We start from the raw sequence: 15,747 nt of genomic DNA, 5'->3' as shown, positions 1-15,747 counted from the left end.
CAGGAAATGGAGACGGTCTTTATGGAAACTGGGACAAAAATAATAAAAGGATTGTCTAAGAATAAATAAATAAATAAAGGAAATCCGCCTCTTGTGTGTTTCAGAAGTGTTGCATCACTTCTAGACCTCCAGTCTGTCCCACTGCTGTATCTTAGAATAAATGACCGAAGCTTCCTTTGCTCTTCTTCTTTTACTGACTGCTTCATGTCGGCAGCAGACTCTCCACCTCATCATCTCTTATTCTGGACCGTAGGTGTCACAGTTTCAACATTTTCCCAGATTCTGTGCGTGCGCCTGGGTCAGAGTTTGCGTGGAGGTAGGTTTGGTTTTTGTAAATCCCAAAAGTTGACTTTATTTAGCTACACCGGTTTTTGTACCTACGCCAGCTTTAGAAATGAGGCCCCAGGAGAGTCATGGTAAACCTGGAGTCTGATCCAGACCTACAGTCTGATCCATGTGGAGGAATTTTGAGTCATTTTTACATATAAATAAATCAATTTCGTATTCGTATCCATGGTGAAAACTCAGATGGGAAGGAATGTTCATCCACCCCTCAGAGAGACCTGAAAACTGAGCAACACCATCAGGACTACATCTAGTCCTGGTTTAGTGTCTGAGGATTCAGGACAGACTTAAATGTTTTGTTTACCATCATGGCTTCCTGCACGGTGAGGTGAGGCAGCAGCATGTCATCCTGCATGATGTAGCAGGAAACCTTCCGGAAGGAGCGCAGGTCTCTGGGCTGCCCGTTGATCAGGATCTCCCCCTTCATCCCGGTCTCCCTGTCCAGAAACACTGATGATGAAGAACTGGGCCAGTTCTAAGATTCTAAGACGGATGAAACCCACCTGTATCCGGCCAGGATATTCATGAGGGTGGACTTTCCAGCTCCTGAGGGCCCCATGATGGCCACCAGGTCCCCGCTGGTGAATGTCCCAGAGATCCCTTTGAGCAGAGTCTTGTAACCTGAGACAGAACAGAAACAATGAGTCTGCAGGTTCCCAGCAGCAGTCAGAACAGCTCTTTGTTCTGGGCTCTGCAGATCTGGTTTCAGAGAAGTTTGAAAGTTTTTGTCTTGTCTGGCTTCGCAGCGAGCCGACGCCCAAACCCCAAACACCAAACACCTCAAACCACGGACCTGATCCTGAGACATGGTCTGGGACAGCTGATCAGGCCTCAGCAAAGTTCTGGTCCTGAAGCTAAAACTTTCTACAAACTCACATCAAACAACAAACAGCAGGATTTCTTTGTTTTTATCGAGATTGAAGGAAGACGGATTTATCTGCTGCTGGAGGCAGAGCTACACACTGTACTACGCGCTGTACTACGCGCCGTACTACGCGCCGTACTACACGCCGTACTATAGCTGTACTACACGGCGTTCTACGAGCAGTACTACACGCCGTACTACGAGCAGTACTACACGCCGTACTATAGCTGTACTACACGGCGTACTACGAGCCATACTACACACACTACACTACACGCCGTACTATAGCTGTACTACACGCCATACTACGAGCCGTACTACACGCCGTACTACGCGCTGTACTACGCGCCGTACTACGCGCCGTACTACACGCCGTACTATAGCTGTACTACACGGCGTACTACGAGCCATACTACACGCCGTACTACGAGCAGTACTACACGCCGTACTACGAGCAGTACTACACGCCGTACTATAGCTGTACTACACGCCGTACTACACGCCGTACTACGCGCCGTACTATGCGCCATACTACACACACTGCACTACACGCGTACTACACGCCGTACCATAGCTGTACTACACGCCGTACTACGAGCCGTACTACGCGCCGTACTACGCGCCATACTACACACACTACACTACACGCGTACTACAAGCCGTACTATAGCTGTACTACACGCCATACTACGAGCCGTACTACACGCCGTACTACACGCCGTACTACGCGCCGTACTACGCGCCGTACTACGCGCCGTACTACACGCCGTACTACACGCCGTACTATAGCTGTACTACACGGCGTACTACGAGCCATACTACACGCCGTACTACGAGCAGTACTACACGCCGTACTACGAGCAGTACTACACGCCGTACTACGAGCAGTACTACACGCCGTACTATAGCTGTACTACACGCCGTACTACACGCCGTACTACGAGCCGTACTACACGCCGTACTATAGCTGTACTACACGCCGTACTATAGCTGTACTACACGCCGTACTACACGCTGTACTACGCGCCATACTACACACACTGCACTACACGCGTACTACACGCCGTACTATAGCTGTACTACACGCCGTACTACGAGCCGTACTACGCGCCATACTACACGCCATACTACACACACTACACTACACGCGTACTACACGCCGTACTATAGCTGTACTACACGCCGTACTACGAGCCGTACTACACGCCGTACTACACGCCGTACTACACGCCGTACTACGCGCCGTACTACACGCCGTACTACGCGCCGTACTACACGCCGTACTATAGCTGTACTACACGGCGTACTACAAGCCATACTACACGCCGTACTACGAGCAGTACTACACGCCGTACTATAGCTGTACTACACGCCGTACTACACGCCGTACTACGAGCCGTACTACACGCCGTACTATAGCTGTACTACACGCCGTACTATAGCTGTACTACACGCCGTACTACACGCCGTACTACGAGCCGTACTACACGCCGTACTATAGCTGTACTACACGCCGTACTATAGCTGTACTACACGCTGTACTATAGCCGTACTACACGCTGTACTACGAGCCGTACTACACGCCGTACTACGCGCCGTACTATGGCTGTACTACACGCCGTACTACGAGCAGTACTACACGCCGTACTATAGCTGTACTACATGCTGTACTACGCGCCGTACTACACGCCGTACTATAGCTGTACTACACGACGTACTATAGCTGTACTACGCGCCGTACTACGCGCCGTACTACGCGCCATACTACGCGCCATACTACACTACACGCGTACTACACGCCGTACTATAGCTGTACTACACGCCGTACTACGAGCCATACTACACGCCGTACTATAGCTGTACTACGCGCCGTACTACGAGCAGTACTACACGCCGTACTATAGCTGTACTACATGCTGTACTACGCGCTGTACTACGCGCCGTACTATAGCTGTACTACACGACGTACTATAGCTGTACTACACGCCGTACTACGCGCCGTACTACGCGCCGTACTACGCGCCGTACTACGCGCCGTACTACACGCCATACTACACACACTACACTACACGCGTACTACACGCCGTACTATAGCTGTACTACACGCCGTACTACGAGCCGTACTACACGCCGTACTATAGCTGTACTACACGCCGTACTACGAGCCGTACTACGCGCCGTACTACGCGCCATACTACACACACTACACTACACGCGTACTACAAGCCGTACTATAGCTGTACTACACGCCATACTACGAGCCGTACTACACGCCGTACTACACGCCGTACTACGCGCCGTACTACGCGCCGTACTACGCGCCGTACTACACGCCGTACTACACGCCGTACTATAGCTGTACTACACGGCGTACTACGAGCCATACTACACGCCGTACTACGAGCAGTACTACACGCCGTACTACGAGCAGTACTACACGCCGTACTACGAGCAGTACTACACGCCGTACTATAGCTGTACTACACGCCGTACTACACGCCGTACTACGAGCCGTACTACACGCCGTACTATAGCTGTACTACACGCCGTACTATAGCTGTACTACACGCCGTACTACACGCCGTACTACGCGCCATACTACACACACTGCACTACACGCGTACTACACGCCGTACTATAGCTGTACTACACGCCGTACTACGAGCCGTACTACGCGCCATACTACACGCCATACTACACACACTACACTACACGCGTACTACACGCCGTACTATAGCTGTACTACACGCCGTACTACGAGCCGTACTACACGCCGTACTACACGCCGTACTACACGCCGTACTACGCGCCGTACTACACGCCGTACTACGCGCCGTACTACACGCCGTACTATAGCTGTACTACACGGCGTACTACAAGCCATACTACACGCCGTACTACGAGCAGTACTACACGCCGTACTATAGCTGTACTACACGCCGTACTACACGCCGTACTACGAGCCGTACTACACGCCGTACTATAGCTGTACTACACGCCGTACTATAGCTGTACTACACGCCGTACTACACGCCGTACTACGAGCCGTACTACACGCCGTACTATAGCTGTACTACACGCCGTACTATAGCTGTACTACACGCTGTACTATAGCCGTACTACACGCTGTACTACGAGCCGTACTACACGCCGTACTACGCGCCGTACTATGGCTGTACTACACGCCGTACTACGAGCAGTACTACACGCCGTACTATAGCTGTACTACATGCTGTACTACGCGCCGTACTACACGCCGTACTATAGCTGTACTACACGACGTACTATAGCTGTACTACGCGCCGTACTACGCGCCGTACTACGCGCCATACTACGCGCCATACTACACTACACGCGTACTACACGCCGTACTATAGCTGTACTACACGCCGTACTACGAGCCATACTACACGCCGTACTATAGCTGTACTACGCGCCGTACTACGAGCAGTACTACACGCCGTACTATAGCTGTACTACATGCTGTACTACGCGCTGTACTACGCGCCGTACTATAGCTGTACTACACGACGTACTATAGCTGTACTACACGCCGTACTACGCGCCGTACTACGCGCCGTACTACGCGCCGTACTACGCGCCGTACTACACGCCATACTACACACACTACACTACACGCGTACTACACGCCGTACTATAGCTGTACTACACGCCGTACTACGAGCCGTACTACACGCCGTACTATAACTGTACTACACGCCGTACTACGCGCCGTACTACGCGCCATACTACACACACTACACTACACGCGTACTACACGCCGTACTATAGCTGTACTACACACCGTACTACGCGCCGTACTACACGCCGTACTACACGCCGTACTACACGCCGTACTACACGCCATACTACACGCGTACTACACGCCGTACTATAGCTGTACTACACACACTACTACACGCCGTACTACACGCTGTACTACACGCGTACTACACGCCGTACTACGCGCTGTACTACGTGCCGTACTACACGCCGTACTACGCACCATACTACACGCCGTACTACGCGTCGTACTACACGCTGTACTATAGCTGTACTACACACACTACTACACGCTGTACTACATACTGTACTACACGCCGTACTACGCGCCGTACTACACACACTACTACACGCCGTACTACGCGCTGTACTACGCGCCTTACTACACACACTACTACACGCTGTACTACACGCCGTACTACACGCTGTACTACACGCCGTACTACACACACTACTACACGCCGTACTACACGCCGTACTACACGCCGTGCTACACACACTACTACACACCGTACTACACGCCGTACTACACACCCTCCCCATTCGACTCAAACATGACTCCCTAATTTCTGAATCTAAACTAAATATAAGTATAAAACACTAAACGTTATAACCATCTGGCTCCACACCAGGAGCCAGTCCACCCAGGTCCTACAGTGGCCCCAATCAGGGCAGACTGGGCCCCCACCACAGCCATAGGGCTGCAGTGCAGGCCCCTGCCCACCCAGACAAGGGCGATCACCACGGCAACAACCCCCAGACTGAGCAGGCAGAACCCCGGCGTGGAGGATCCCCATGAGGAAAACACTGGAGTTAAAACAAAGATTAAATAACCGAAGAAACAATAAGAACAACTAAAACGAAATTAAAATAACATGAAATGAAGAATAAATTAAGATCAAATAAATGAGTGCTCCCACGCCCCCTCCAAGACCCTGAAGAGGGTGTAGAGCTGGTCTACTGTTCCACGACCGGGACGAAAACCACACTGCTCCTCCTCAATCCGAGGTTCGACTATCCGACGGACCCTCCTCTCCAGCACCCCTGAATAGACCTTAGCGGGGAGGCTGAGGAGTGTGATCCCCTGTAGTTGGAGCACACCCTCTGGTTCCCCTTTTTGAAGAGGGGACCACCACCCCAGTCTGCCAGGGGAACTGTCCCCGATGTCCACGCAATGCTGCAGAGGTGTGTCAACCAAGACAGCCCTACAGCATCCAGAGCCTTAAGGAACTCTGGTGGACCTCATCCATCCCCGGGGCCTTACCACCGAGGAGCTTTTTAACCACCTCAGCGACCTCAGGTAAATTTTTATTGATCAAATAATAAAATTTATAGTTTATAAACGATATGCCAGACAGGTACTGCTCCTCACGGTTAAAATAAACCATCAAAGCCGACCCGACGTCCGTCCCTTCCACACGGGCTGTGTGCACCACCAGCAGCTCCTCAATGCCGATGGATGGATGAATATAAAGTTAGATTAAAACAGGTGAAAATTACAACAGAAACAATAATTTGACACATTTCATTAAATTACATAAAATGTTTTTGTCACATTTTGTATTTTTTTATTTAGAACTTTTGTGTAATTACACAAAAATATGAAAAAGGTCATTTTTCTATTTATTATTATTATTATTATGTTATTCATTTATCAGTTTTATTATAATTACTTTTTAAATATAAATGTTCATTTCCTTTCTCCACAAAATGATTTATTTTTATATTTTATTTTCATCAAACATGAAAAAAGAGATAAAAAAGTGAAAATTAATGACAAAGTAAATAAATATTCATACAAAGTTAGATTGAAACAGTGAAGATTTTCCATAGAAAGATAAATTATTTAACATTTTATTAATTACTTAATAGATATATTTCTTGTTTAATTTATTAAATAGTTTGTTGAGCCAGTTTAGTCCTCCAGAGACCAGAGTCCACCTGTGGTCCAGGTTTCAGGAAAAACTGTCCACATGTTAATAAATAACCTGAAGAGGTGGATTAAACTGAGCTAAACATGGTGGACGTCAGAGGGTTTCTAGAGACTCTGATCACACCTGAGCAGGTGAGGAATGTTCCCACTGAAACTCCAGAGGTTTCATCTCAGGACAAAGACTTTCAGGGAAACCTGATCCGGTTCAGACCGGTTCTAATTACGGACCAAATACAAGCAAACTTCAGAGGCAAAATGTGTCATCGTGTGACAGCAGACCTGCAGATCTCCAGGTCTGGACTGGTTCTGAACGACAGACATTTGGATCAGTCTGATCAGTTTGATTGATTTTCTGTCTGAGGTGGTGGAAAAGCAGCTCAGCCGGAGTTTGCTGATCCGGACTCTCGGATCCTCCTCAGATTATTTTCGCTCTCCCTCTTTGTTTCTACATGAAAAGCTGGAACCTGATCCACAACTTCCTGTTCAGATTCTGCAAATCTGGTTTCACCCGGTTTCCTCATGGACTCCGTCTTCGGCTGATCTGTTGTTACAGATGAACAGATTGATTATAAATGATAATCTATGGGACAGAGACGGACCGGGACACGTAGTGGACGTCTCCATCAGGCTGTTCTCTGTCCTCTCTGCTTGGTAAATAAACATGAACTCGGCTGAGAGGCGGAGGTTAGTTAATCTGACCTGCAGCTATTTACAGAGACCAGATTAACAGATTACAGCTGGTAATCCAGACCTGGAGGATGGAGGGAGGAAGAGACGGAGGGATGGAAACCAGCACATTCACCTGAGGGATGGATGGATGGATGGATGAATGGATGGATGGATGGACATACGGATGGATGAATGGATGGATGAATGGATGAATGGATGGATGGATGGCTGCTTCCCCCAGCCTACACCCCCCTCAGACGTAGGAACAGGCCCACCACAAAAACTGTAACAACCTGGCCTGAAGATGCCCTCGCCAAACTCCAAGACTGTTTCCAACAGACAGACTGGGAAGTGTTTGAACAACAGGAGCTGGAGACACTTACAGGAACGGTACTGGACTATATTCAGTTCTGCATCGGGAATGTGACTGTGGACAAAACCATCAGGGCTTTCCCTAACCAGAAACCCTGGATGACCAGCCAGGTCCGTGCACTCCTCAGAGCCTGGGACGCTGCCTTCAGGTCAGGGGACAGAGCACTGTATAGTGCTGCTCGAGCTGACCTGAAAAGAGGCATAAAAAGAGCCAAGGCGGACCACAGGATGCGCATAGAGTCCCACCTGTCCAGCAACAACACTCGGGAGGTGTGGCGGGGCATACAGGACATCACCAACTTCAGAGGTTGTGATGTGTCGACAGCAGATCAGAGTGCAACACTGGCAGAGGAGCTAAACTGCTTCTTTGCCCGGTTTGAATCACAGCAGCATGCACCTGCTCCAACCACACCCCCACCCACATCCCCATCTGGCTCCCGCACCACCCCACTCACCATCCAGGAGCACGATGTCAGACGGGTGCTCCTGGCGGTGAACACCAAGAAGGCTACTGGCCCAGACGGAGTACCGGGCAAAGTGCTCAGAGCGTGCGCCCACCAGCTCGCCCCAACCTTTACCAGGATCTTCAACCTCTCCCTGGATCAGGCAGTCATCCCACACTGCCTCAAATCTTCCATAATAGTCCCGGTGCCGAAGAAGTCTCCCACCACCAGCCTGAACGATTACCGACCGGTGGCCCTCACTCCGGTAATCATGAAGTGCTTTGAGAGACTTGTTCTTCAGCACATCAAGGACCATCTCCCCCCAGACTTCGACTCCCACCAGTTTGCATCCCGCTCAAACAGATCCACTGAGGACGCCATAGCTGTAGCTCTTCACTCTGCGCTGAACCACCTGGAGCAGCAGCAGAGCTACGTCCGGATGCTCTTTGTGGATTACAGTTCTGCGTTCAACACAATAATCCTGACATTGGGGATGGCTTAGTCTCATTGTATATGTGTATAATGACAATAAAAGGCATTCTATTCTATTCTATTCTATTCTATGGATGAATGGATGGATGGATGGATGGACATACGGATGGATGGATGGATGGATGAATGGATGGATGGTTGGATGGTTGGATGGTTGGATGGATGGATGGATGGAGTGTGAAATTGCTCCTGGTGGAAGGCTACAGGAATTTTAAATAGAAGTTGTTCCGGTCTGTTTATATCTGTGAGGTTACTGGAGGTCATTGACCTCCAGTAACCCAGAGAAGGCAGCCGTCTCCATGTTGGAGGATGACCAGAAACATGTTGGAAGCCTCATGTGTCCAGCAGATTTAAGTGCAGCAGCAGATGTAGCAGGTGACCTCAGACAGTCTTTTAACAGATTAAATTCACTCCTCATTCTGATGTTAATAAGCCCCGCCCACGTCTGGCAATCTTTACCATATTTTATTGATCAAATGTACAAACTGAATTTTGACGGAGTCCATGAACTCATTTTGATTTCAATAAAACTAATATTTTAATGAAAGTAATTAATACTTTAAAGTACCTAATATTCTAATAAAAACATCTAAACATCACTTCCGGCTCTCAACCGAGGCAGACGCTTTTTCTTCTCCCTCCCTCTCCCTCTCTGCCCTGCTACTGTCCTGTCATCTCTCTGAGCCTCTCTCTGCATTTCTTTCCGAAACTTAAATCTTGGAATATGGATCTGATCAGCTGGTCCCTAAATGCAATCGACCAAATTTACTCGAACCGGAAAACAGGCGTAGGGGAGCCTGCTTGTCCTGGCGGAACGTTTTCAGCTGGATATGTGATGGATTCCTGGGGAGTGTGGAAAGTCATGTGTCTGTCGATTCTTTCTGTCGAGGACGCTGAGGACATCTATACATTCGGTTTCATGATAACTGGGTTTCTGCTGTTTGGAGCGGGCGGTTTCCTGGCATATCGCAAAATTCGGACACTGTCGGCAGTCACTGGCAAGCTGCCGGATTTCTGTGCTGGTGTGTGCCGAGCTACGAACAATCAGGCTTTGGCGGTACAGGTGCTGAATCGTAAACTGGAGGCTATTCAAGTTCTGGATGGCAAACTGGTTGCGATTTCGGGGCTTGTACGTGAGGTGGTCACCAACTTGGAGAAGTTGTCAGCTCGGCTGGATGGAAATTGACCCAAAATTCGGATGATTGGAGTCGCCAGTGGGACCACTGAGAGACTCAAGGCAGACGAAACAGCTCTGGCCTGAACCAAAACAAATGCTGTTATCAAATTTGGCTCCCTGTGCTGGCCTTGAATGGCTGGTTGAAAGCTCCCTGGAATGTTTTGTTGATGGACGCTCAGCCCCCCACCCTCCCCTCACCCTCTTCACGGGCGATGGACTTCAACCTGGATCAGCTCCCAAGGATGCCCCAGTATCATCAGGTGGCAGAGACTGTGAGGGAGAACTGGGACAAAGTTCATATGCTCACTTCTACGTACACACATACATGCACCACACTCAAGTACACAACTACAGATACATTTCCCCGTGATTAACTGCCTTGGCTCCTTCCCCACCTCCCTCCACTCCTGGGCGGCAGGTTGATTGGACTGCGCTCGTGTCAGCTGCGTCCGCACTTGCTGTGATGGGAGACCCCCCCCCCCCGCCATGTGTTTCTGATGTTGTGATTGTCTGAGTTATGTTCTTTATGTACTGAGGAGTGTTTTTTTGTATCTCTATAATGGGCCCTTAGGCCCAGTGTGGAGATGCATTTTTTTTATCCTCTCCAGCTGCATCTTATCCCCCCAATGTTATCTTTTCCTTCTTATCTAATACACAGGCGCGCCGTCAGTGGCTGCGGCCTCAGTATGCCTGATCCTGTTTGTGCCTACATGTTGTTGCTGTCTAGTCTTGGATGGGTTGTACTGGAACAATTTTCGTTGTACCTGTGTTCTGCACTGTGTATAATGACAAATAAATCTCTTGAAACTTAATATAAAAAAAGTAACTAATATAATAAAAGTAACTGTAATATAATAAAAGTAACTAATTTAATAAAAGTAACTGTAATATAATAAAAGTAACTAATTTAATAAAAGTAACTGTAATATAATAAAAGTAACTAATTTAATAAAAGTAACTAATATAAAAGTAACAAATTTAATAAAAGTAACTAATATAATAAAAGTAACTGTAATTTAATAAAAGTAACTAATATAATAAAAGTAACTAATATAAAAGTAACAAATTTAATAAAAGTAACTAATATAATAAAAGTAACTACAATTTAATAAAAGTAACTAATATTATAAAAATAACTAATATAAACGTTTCTAGGTCAGAAGGAGAACATGTTCCATCTTTTTTCTACCTGGAGTCTGGACCAGGTCTATCTGGACTCTGGACCAGGTCTAACTGGAGTCTGACCTGTAAACAGATTTGTACCATAACCTACCGTTCCTCCTCCACCGGGGCCCCTCTCTGACGGAGTACGACACATCTCTGAACTCGATGTTGACTGCTGGTCTCCGTGGCAACGATGAGAATCTCTGGGCCTCTGTCAGGCTGTTGTCCAGCTTCCTCACGTGTCCCTGCAGCAGCGGCGTCTGCTGGGTGCCCGTCGGCGGCTTGCTGACCACCTCTTCCATACAAACACACACCGTCCGGGGGTCCAGCATCAGGTCCGGGGGTCCGTTGGTGTTCTGGAAGTCAGATTAGAGACCAGATTAAGGACCAAACCTCCATCTACGCCTTTTTTCTGACAGGACTGGGTTGAAGCTGGGGGCCACGTGGACAGTGAGACTGCTACAACCGCAGAATGAAGGGAAAGAGCTGATGCTGCAGCTAACGCTGCTGCCACCAAGCAGCCACGTTTCTGCAGAACCTCAGCATACACCAACCAAAACCACAAGGGAGAGAGTCTGGCCCAGAAGAAACTAAAGATGGGAGCAAAATGGGAGATGGGATGGGAGTCAAACAGCAGCTGGAAGTCAGAGCTAGCCAGATGTTTTTCTGCTTTCTAAAGAAATGTTCAAAAGCATTTTTATATGAAAGAAGCCTCCTGAGTCCAGGTGGAGGTCAGATGGAGGTCCTGTAGCCTTCCATCTGAGAGAAATCCACAGTTAACATGAAGGATTCATTTGCTCTGCACACAGCGGAGCAGGTTTAGAATTTACTTTGTTCTATTATTTTGTTATGTTGGCATCGTGACCTGGCTTGGCTCTGGACCACTCACAGACCAGTACGGACCCCCCCACCCCCAGATAACAGAAGACGTTCAGCCCAGATTTGGCCTTGACGTAGAGCTGGGATACAGCTGCTGTGCACGCCAACGTGCACGCCAACGTCCTGCAGCGTCTGTATTTCCTGTGCGCAGCAGGACGCAGCCAAAACGCCGCTGGAGGTCACCACTAGGGGGCGGTACGTAGCATCCGGACTCTGCCGGTCAAGTTGTGTTTCTGGGACAATTTTCCGTAAACATCAGTTTATGACGAGTGTTTGTCACGGAGCAACGGAAACATCAAACAGATGCCGGTAGTAACAGAAAGACATTCTTCTAAACTATCCGCCATGGTGCTGACCTCCGACCTCGGCTTCACGCGAGCGTCTAGCCGTCAAGTTAAAAACGTGTCAACACAAGCGGCCTACGTGCCAAAGGACTGCCAGGAACGCGTGGCAGCCATGATACGTTCGCGGGCGCGCCGCCAACGGCGGCCCTTAATGTGAGCATCGCTGCTGAAACTCGCCAACATCTTTACTCTCCCCAAAAAACCCTTCTTTACCCCAACCCTTACCTATCCTCCCCAAAACCTTAGGGTTTGACAGGACTCCAGGCCGGCACCGAACCTCCACCCCCTGCAGCCCAGAGCGCGTCCCAGGACACGAGGGCGTAGGAAGACCCCCGACCCCTGCCTGAGTTGTGTGTGCATGAGTGTGGGCCCACTGCTGCCAGGCAGCAGGACCCTCTTAGGGGATTGAGGAGGGACATATTCTTGTCCCTGGGACGTCTAGCCTTGGTGTTGGGTTGGTGTGGCCGGCGGTGGTTTTGCCTGGGGCGGTCGGGCCCCGTCGGGTTCCTGGATGGGGCTCTGCTGGGGGGAATGGGTGGCCCTTGGGCCGTCCCCCGCTGATGGTTCAGGCTGCTGTGTGATCACGGCCCCCTTACAAGCACACATTTCTTCCTCGTTGCATGACCACACGCGCATGTTCACACGTGCACGCTCACAAACGTGCACGTCTCTCCATCTGCTTCTGACTAGATGTTGCTGATGTGTGTGTGTTGGTACGTTTCTCTGCAGGTACGTTCGATGACTACTGTACTTTTTCATGTCATCATTATCCTGTTTTCTTCATGTATCATGTAGTACTGTGGTCGTTTGTATGTTTTTTAGGTGTGTTTAAGGCAGCCTAGACAACTGTTATTTACACATTTTAATCCTTTTCTCCCCTTTTCTCTCTCTTCCTCTATCTGCCTGTCAGGATCGGCACTGACATATAAAGACTAAAGAAAATAAGACTACAATAAAAATAATAAAAATATCAAGGGCAGCCATGTATATAACATGTATATAACATGTATATAACATGTCTGCCTTGGTAGAGCAAATCTGTCAAGCAAAACATGGCACACAGACCACGTTCTGTATGTTAGGATGCTGGACAGGACAGGGTTTAAAAAAAAAAAAAAAACATCACACCGCATGCAGAAGGCTTCCTGTGTTAGGACCGCTTCTGGCCCGCACAACCAGTGCCACTGCCGTAACTGAGCCATGCGTGGCCCAGATTCAGCCCAAACATGTCTGCTCTCTGGGCAGTCCTCTAGTTCCAGTCTCCACCAACGTATGAAGTGCTGGACACAGAAACCAGGAACATCTGCATGCGGCTGCAGGGTAAACCGGGTTCGGGTGGACCAGTCGGACCAGCAGCGATCAACTTCAGGATCATTGGACTCATTTCCATAAAATCTCCTGAACAGAAACATTTAAACACAGACAGTAAAAACCAGATGATCCTGGGTCATGTTTGGTTTCCCCAGAGGATCCAGAGCAGGTCAGTTCAGGATCTGCAGGTGTCCTGATCTGAGCAAACAGAAGGAAACTTCTCCATCTGCCGTCCTAATCTCTGCGTCTGAGTTTACCTCCCAGCTCCCTCCAGAGTTTCACCTCAACTCCTGCTCGCTGTTTCAGGTTTCTGTAAGCCTCGCTGACACAATCCTGGAGGTTTTTGTCCTGATCAGAGACCATGATGTGTAGCTGTGGCAGTAAAACCTGCAGATGAAGCTTCAAGTGGATGTTTTGTTGCCAGATTAGCTGCATGTGGGACGGTGAGGCGCCTCCATCTGGACGCTAATCTGCCTCCGAGGTCACTGCCGGGCAAACGGCCCGGTCACACAGCCGCAGCTCCAAGACCACCAGGAGGCACCTGGACCACATCCTACCTGCAAGGTTCTGCTCCGACACACAAATCTAAATCCAGAATCTGAACCAGAACCACAACCAGATCCAGTTCTAAGGAGCTGAAAGGGAATATTTTATTCTTCATCCCAGTCTGAAGAGAGAGAAGCATCCTGTTATTTCCTTCTGGACTTTCCAGGAATAGTTCTCCAGGATCCTTGAAGGACTTTCCAGGAATAGCTCTCCAGAATTATTGAAGGACTTTCCAGGAATCGTTTTCCAGGATCCTTGAAGGACTTTCCAGGAATAGTTCAACAGGATCCTTGAAGGACTTTCCAGGAATAGTTCTCTAGGCTCCTTGAAGGACTTTCCAGGAATAGTTCTCCAGAATCCTTGAAGGACTTTCCAGGAATAGCTCTCCAGGATCCTTGAAGGACTTTCCAAAACCCTGTGGATGTTTCGGCCTTTGGTTCCGTTCTCTGTCCAGATGTTCCTACACTGCTTCAGACCTGCTGATCTGGTCCGGGTTCTGGGGAGGATCCATCCCTCCATCAGACCTGACCAAAACCACTTTAAAAGATGAGAACAAAGTCAGAGATGAAGATATTTAGCCTGGATCGGGACTCTGGGTCAGGACTGGGGCAGCACTGGATCGGGACTCTAGATCAGGATTGTGGATCAGGGCCATGTTCTTAGGTCAATGCTAACAAAGATTTTTACTGGAACCAGTCCAGGTTTTGCGGTACTGTGGTCTTTAAACCAGCATCATTCTGTCCACGTGTCCTCTCTGATCTGGTTTTTGACTGGTCTCCATACGTGTCCCACATTTCCTATAAACTGATGCGAATCCAGGATCTGGGGACACTTGGTCCCAGGTGAGACTCATGTCTCACATTTCCTGGGCGTCTCTGCAGGTTTCTGAGCCCTGAAGGTTCAAGTTGAGTCTTCGTGTTAAAGACACCCGTCTCAGTCTACTGCCGTGGACTGGGACATGGGACTGGTCAAACTGTTTCAGCTTCAGATCCTCATCCTGGTGCAGGTTTCTGAGATAAAACTGAAAAACTTCCTGCTGCTCCCCTGTTCAGTGTGTGTGTGTGTGTGTGCACTCACCATGATGATGGAGTTGGTGACGGTGGGGTTGTGCACGGACCAGGCGGCCATCAGACAGGCCATGGCCGAGAGGACGCAGCTCGGAGACGCTCTCACACATCTGAGCTCAGACTCTCACACCCAGCAGCTCTGACTGCTGGCCCCGCCCCTCACAGATAATCCACCCATGCATTAACTCTAGCCCCGCCCCTCTCTGGTAGTTCCTCCCACATACTGACCTGTGACCCCGTCCTCACCCAGAACTCTCTTCTCATGTGTGGATGAAACAAAGGAAACGGTTGAATCTCTTAAAGATAAAAATCTGTTCTGGGTTAAAAATGAGACGAAAGCATCTCAGCAGGTTTTTA

General features: G+C 49.1%; 1 protein-coding gene across 11 annotated transcripts in view; it reads right to left on the bottom strand.

Annotated features, from left to right (window-relative positions):
• The window catches only part of abcg1 (ATP-binding cassette, sub-family G (WHITE), member 1), a 28,185-nt gene extending 12,705 nt beyond the window's left edge, over positions 1-15,480 (bottom strand). For 9 of the 11 annotated variants that reach the window (XM_041995052.1, XM_041995056.1, XM_041995058.1 and 6 more), the window contains exons 1-4: positions 15,401-15,480; positions 11,353-11,599; positions 849-966; positions 650-782 (exon numbers count right to left, since the gene is read on the bottom strand). In XM_041995052.1, coding sequence (XP_041850986.1) covers positions 650-782; positions 849-966; positions 11,353-11,599; positions 15,401-15,463 — 561 coding nt within the window. In that variant the 5' untranslated portion in view covers positions 15,464-15,480. Of the gene's footprint in view, positions 1-649; positions 783-848; positions 967-11,352; positions 11,600-12,108; positions 12,165-12,549; positions 12,581-15,400 lie in introns of those variants that run through there. The other 2 variants (XM_041995061.1, XM_041995062.1) reach the window with 2 other exon arrangements.
• Positions 15,481-15,747: the final 267 nt, after the last annotated feature.

The sequence above is a fragment of the Melanotaenia boesemani genome, chromosome 9 (genome assembly GCF_017639745.1).
Source record: "Melanotaenia boesemani isolate fMelBoe1 chromosome 9, fMelBoe1.pri, whole genome shotgun sequence".
Taxonomy (NCBI): domain Eukaryota; kingdom Metazoa; phylum Chordata; class Actinopteri; order Atheriniformes; family Melanotaeniidae; genus Melanotaenia; species Melanotaenia boesemani.
The sequence above is the reverse complement of the archived record's forward strand: the minus strand, read 5'-3'. Positions and strand labels throughout refer to the sequence as shown.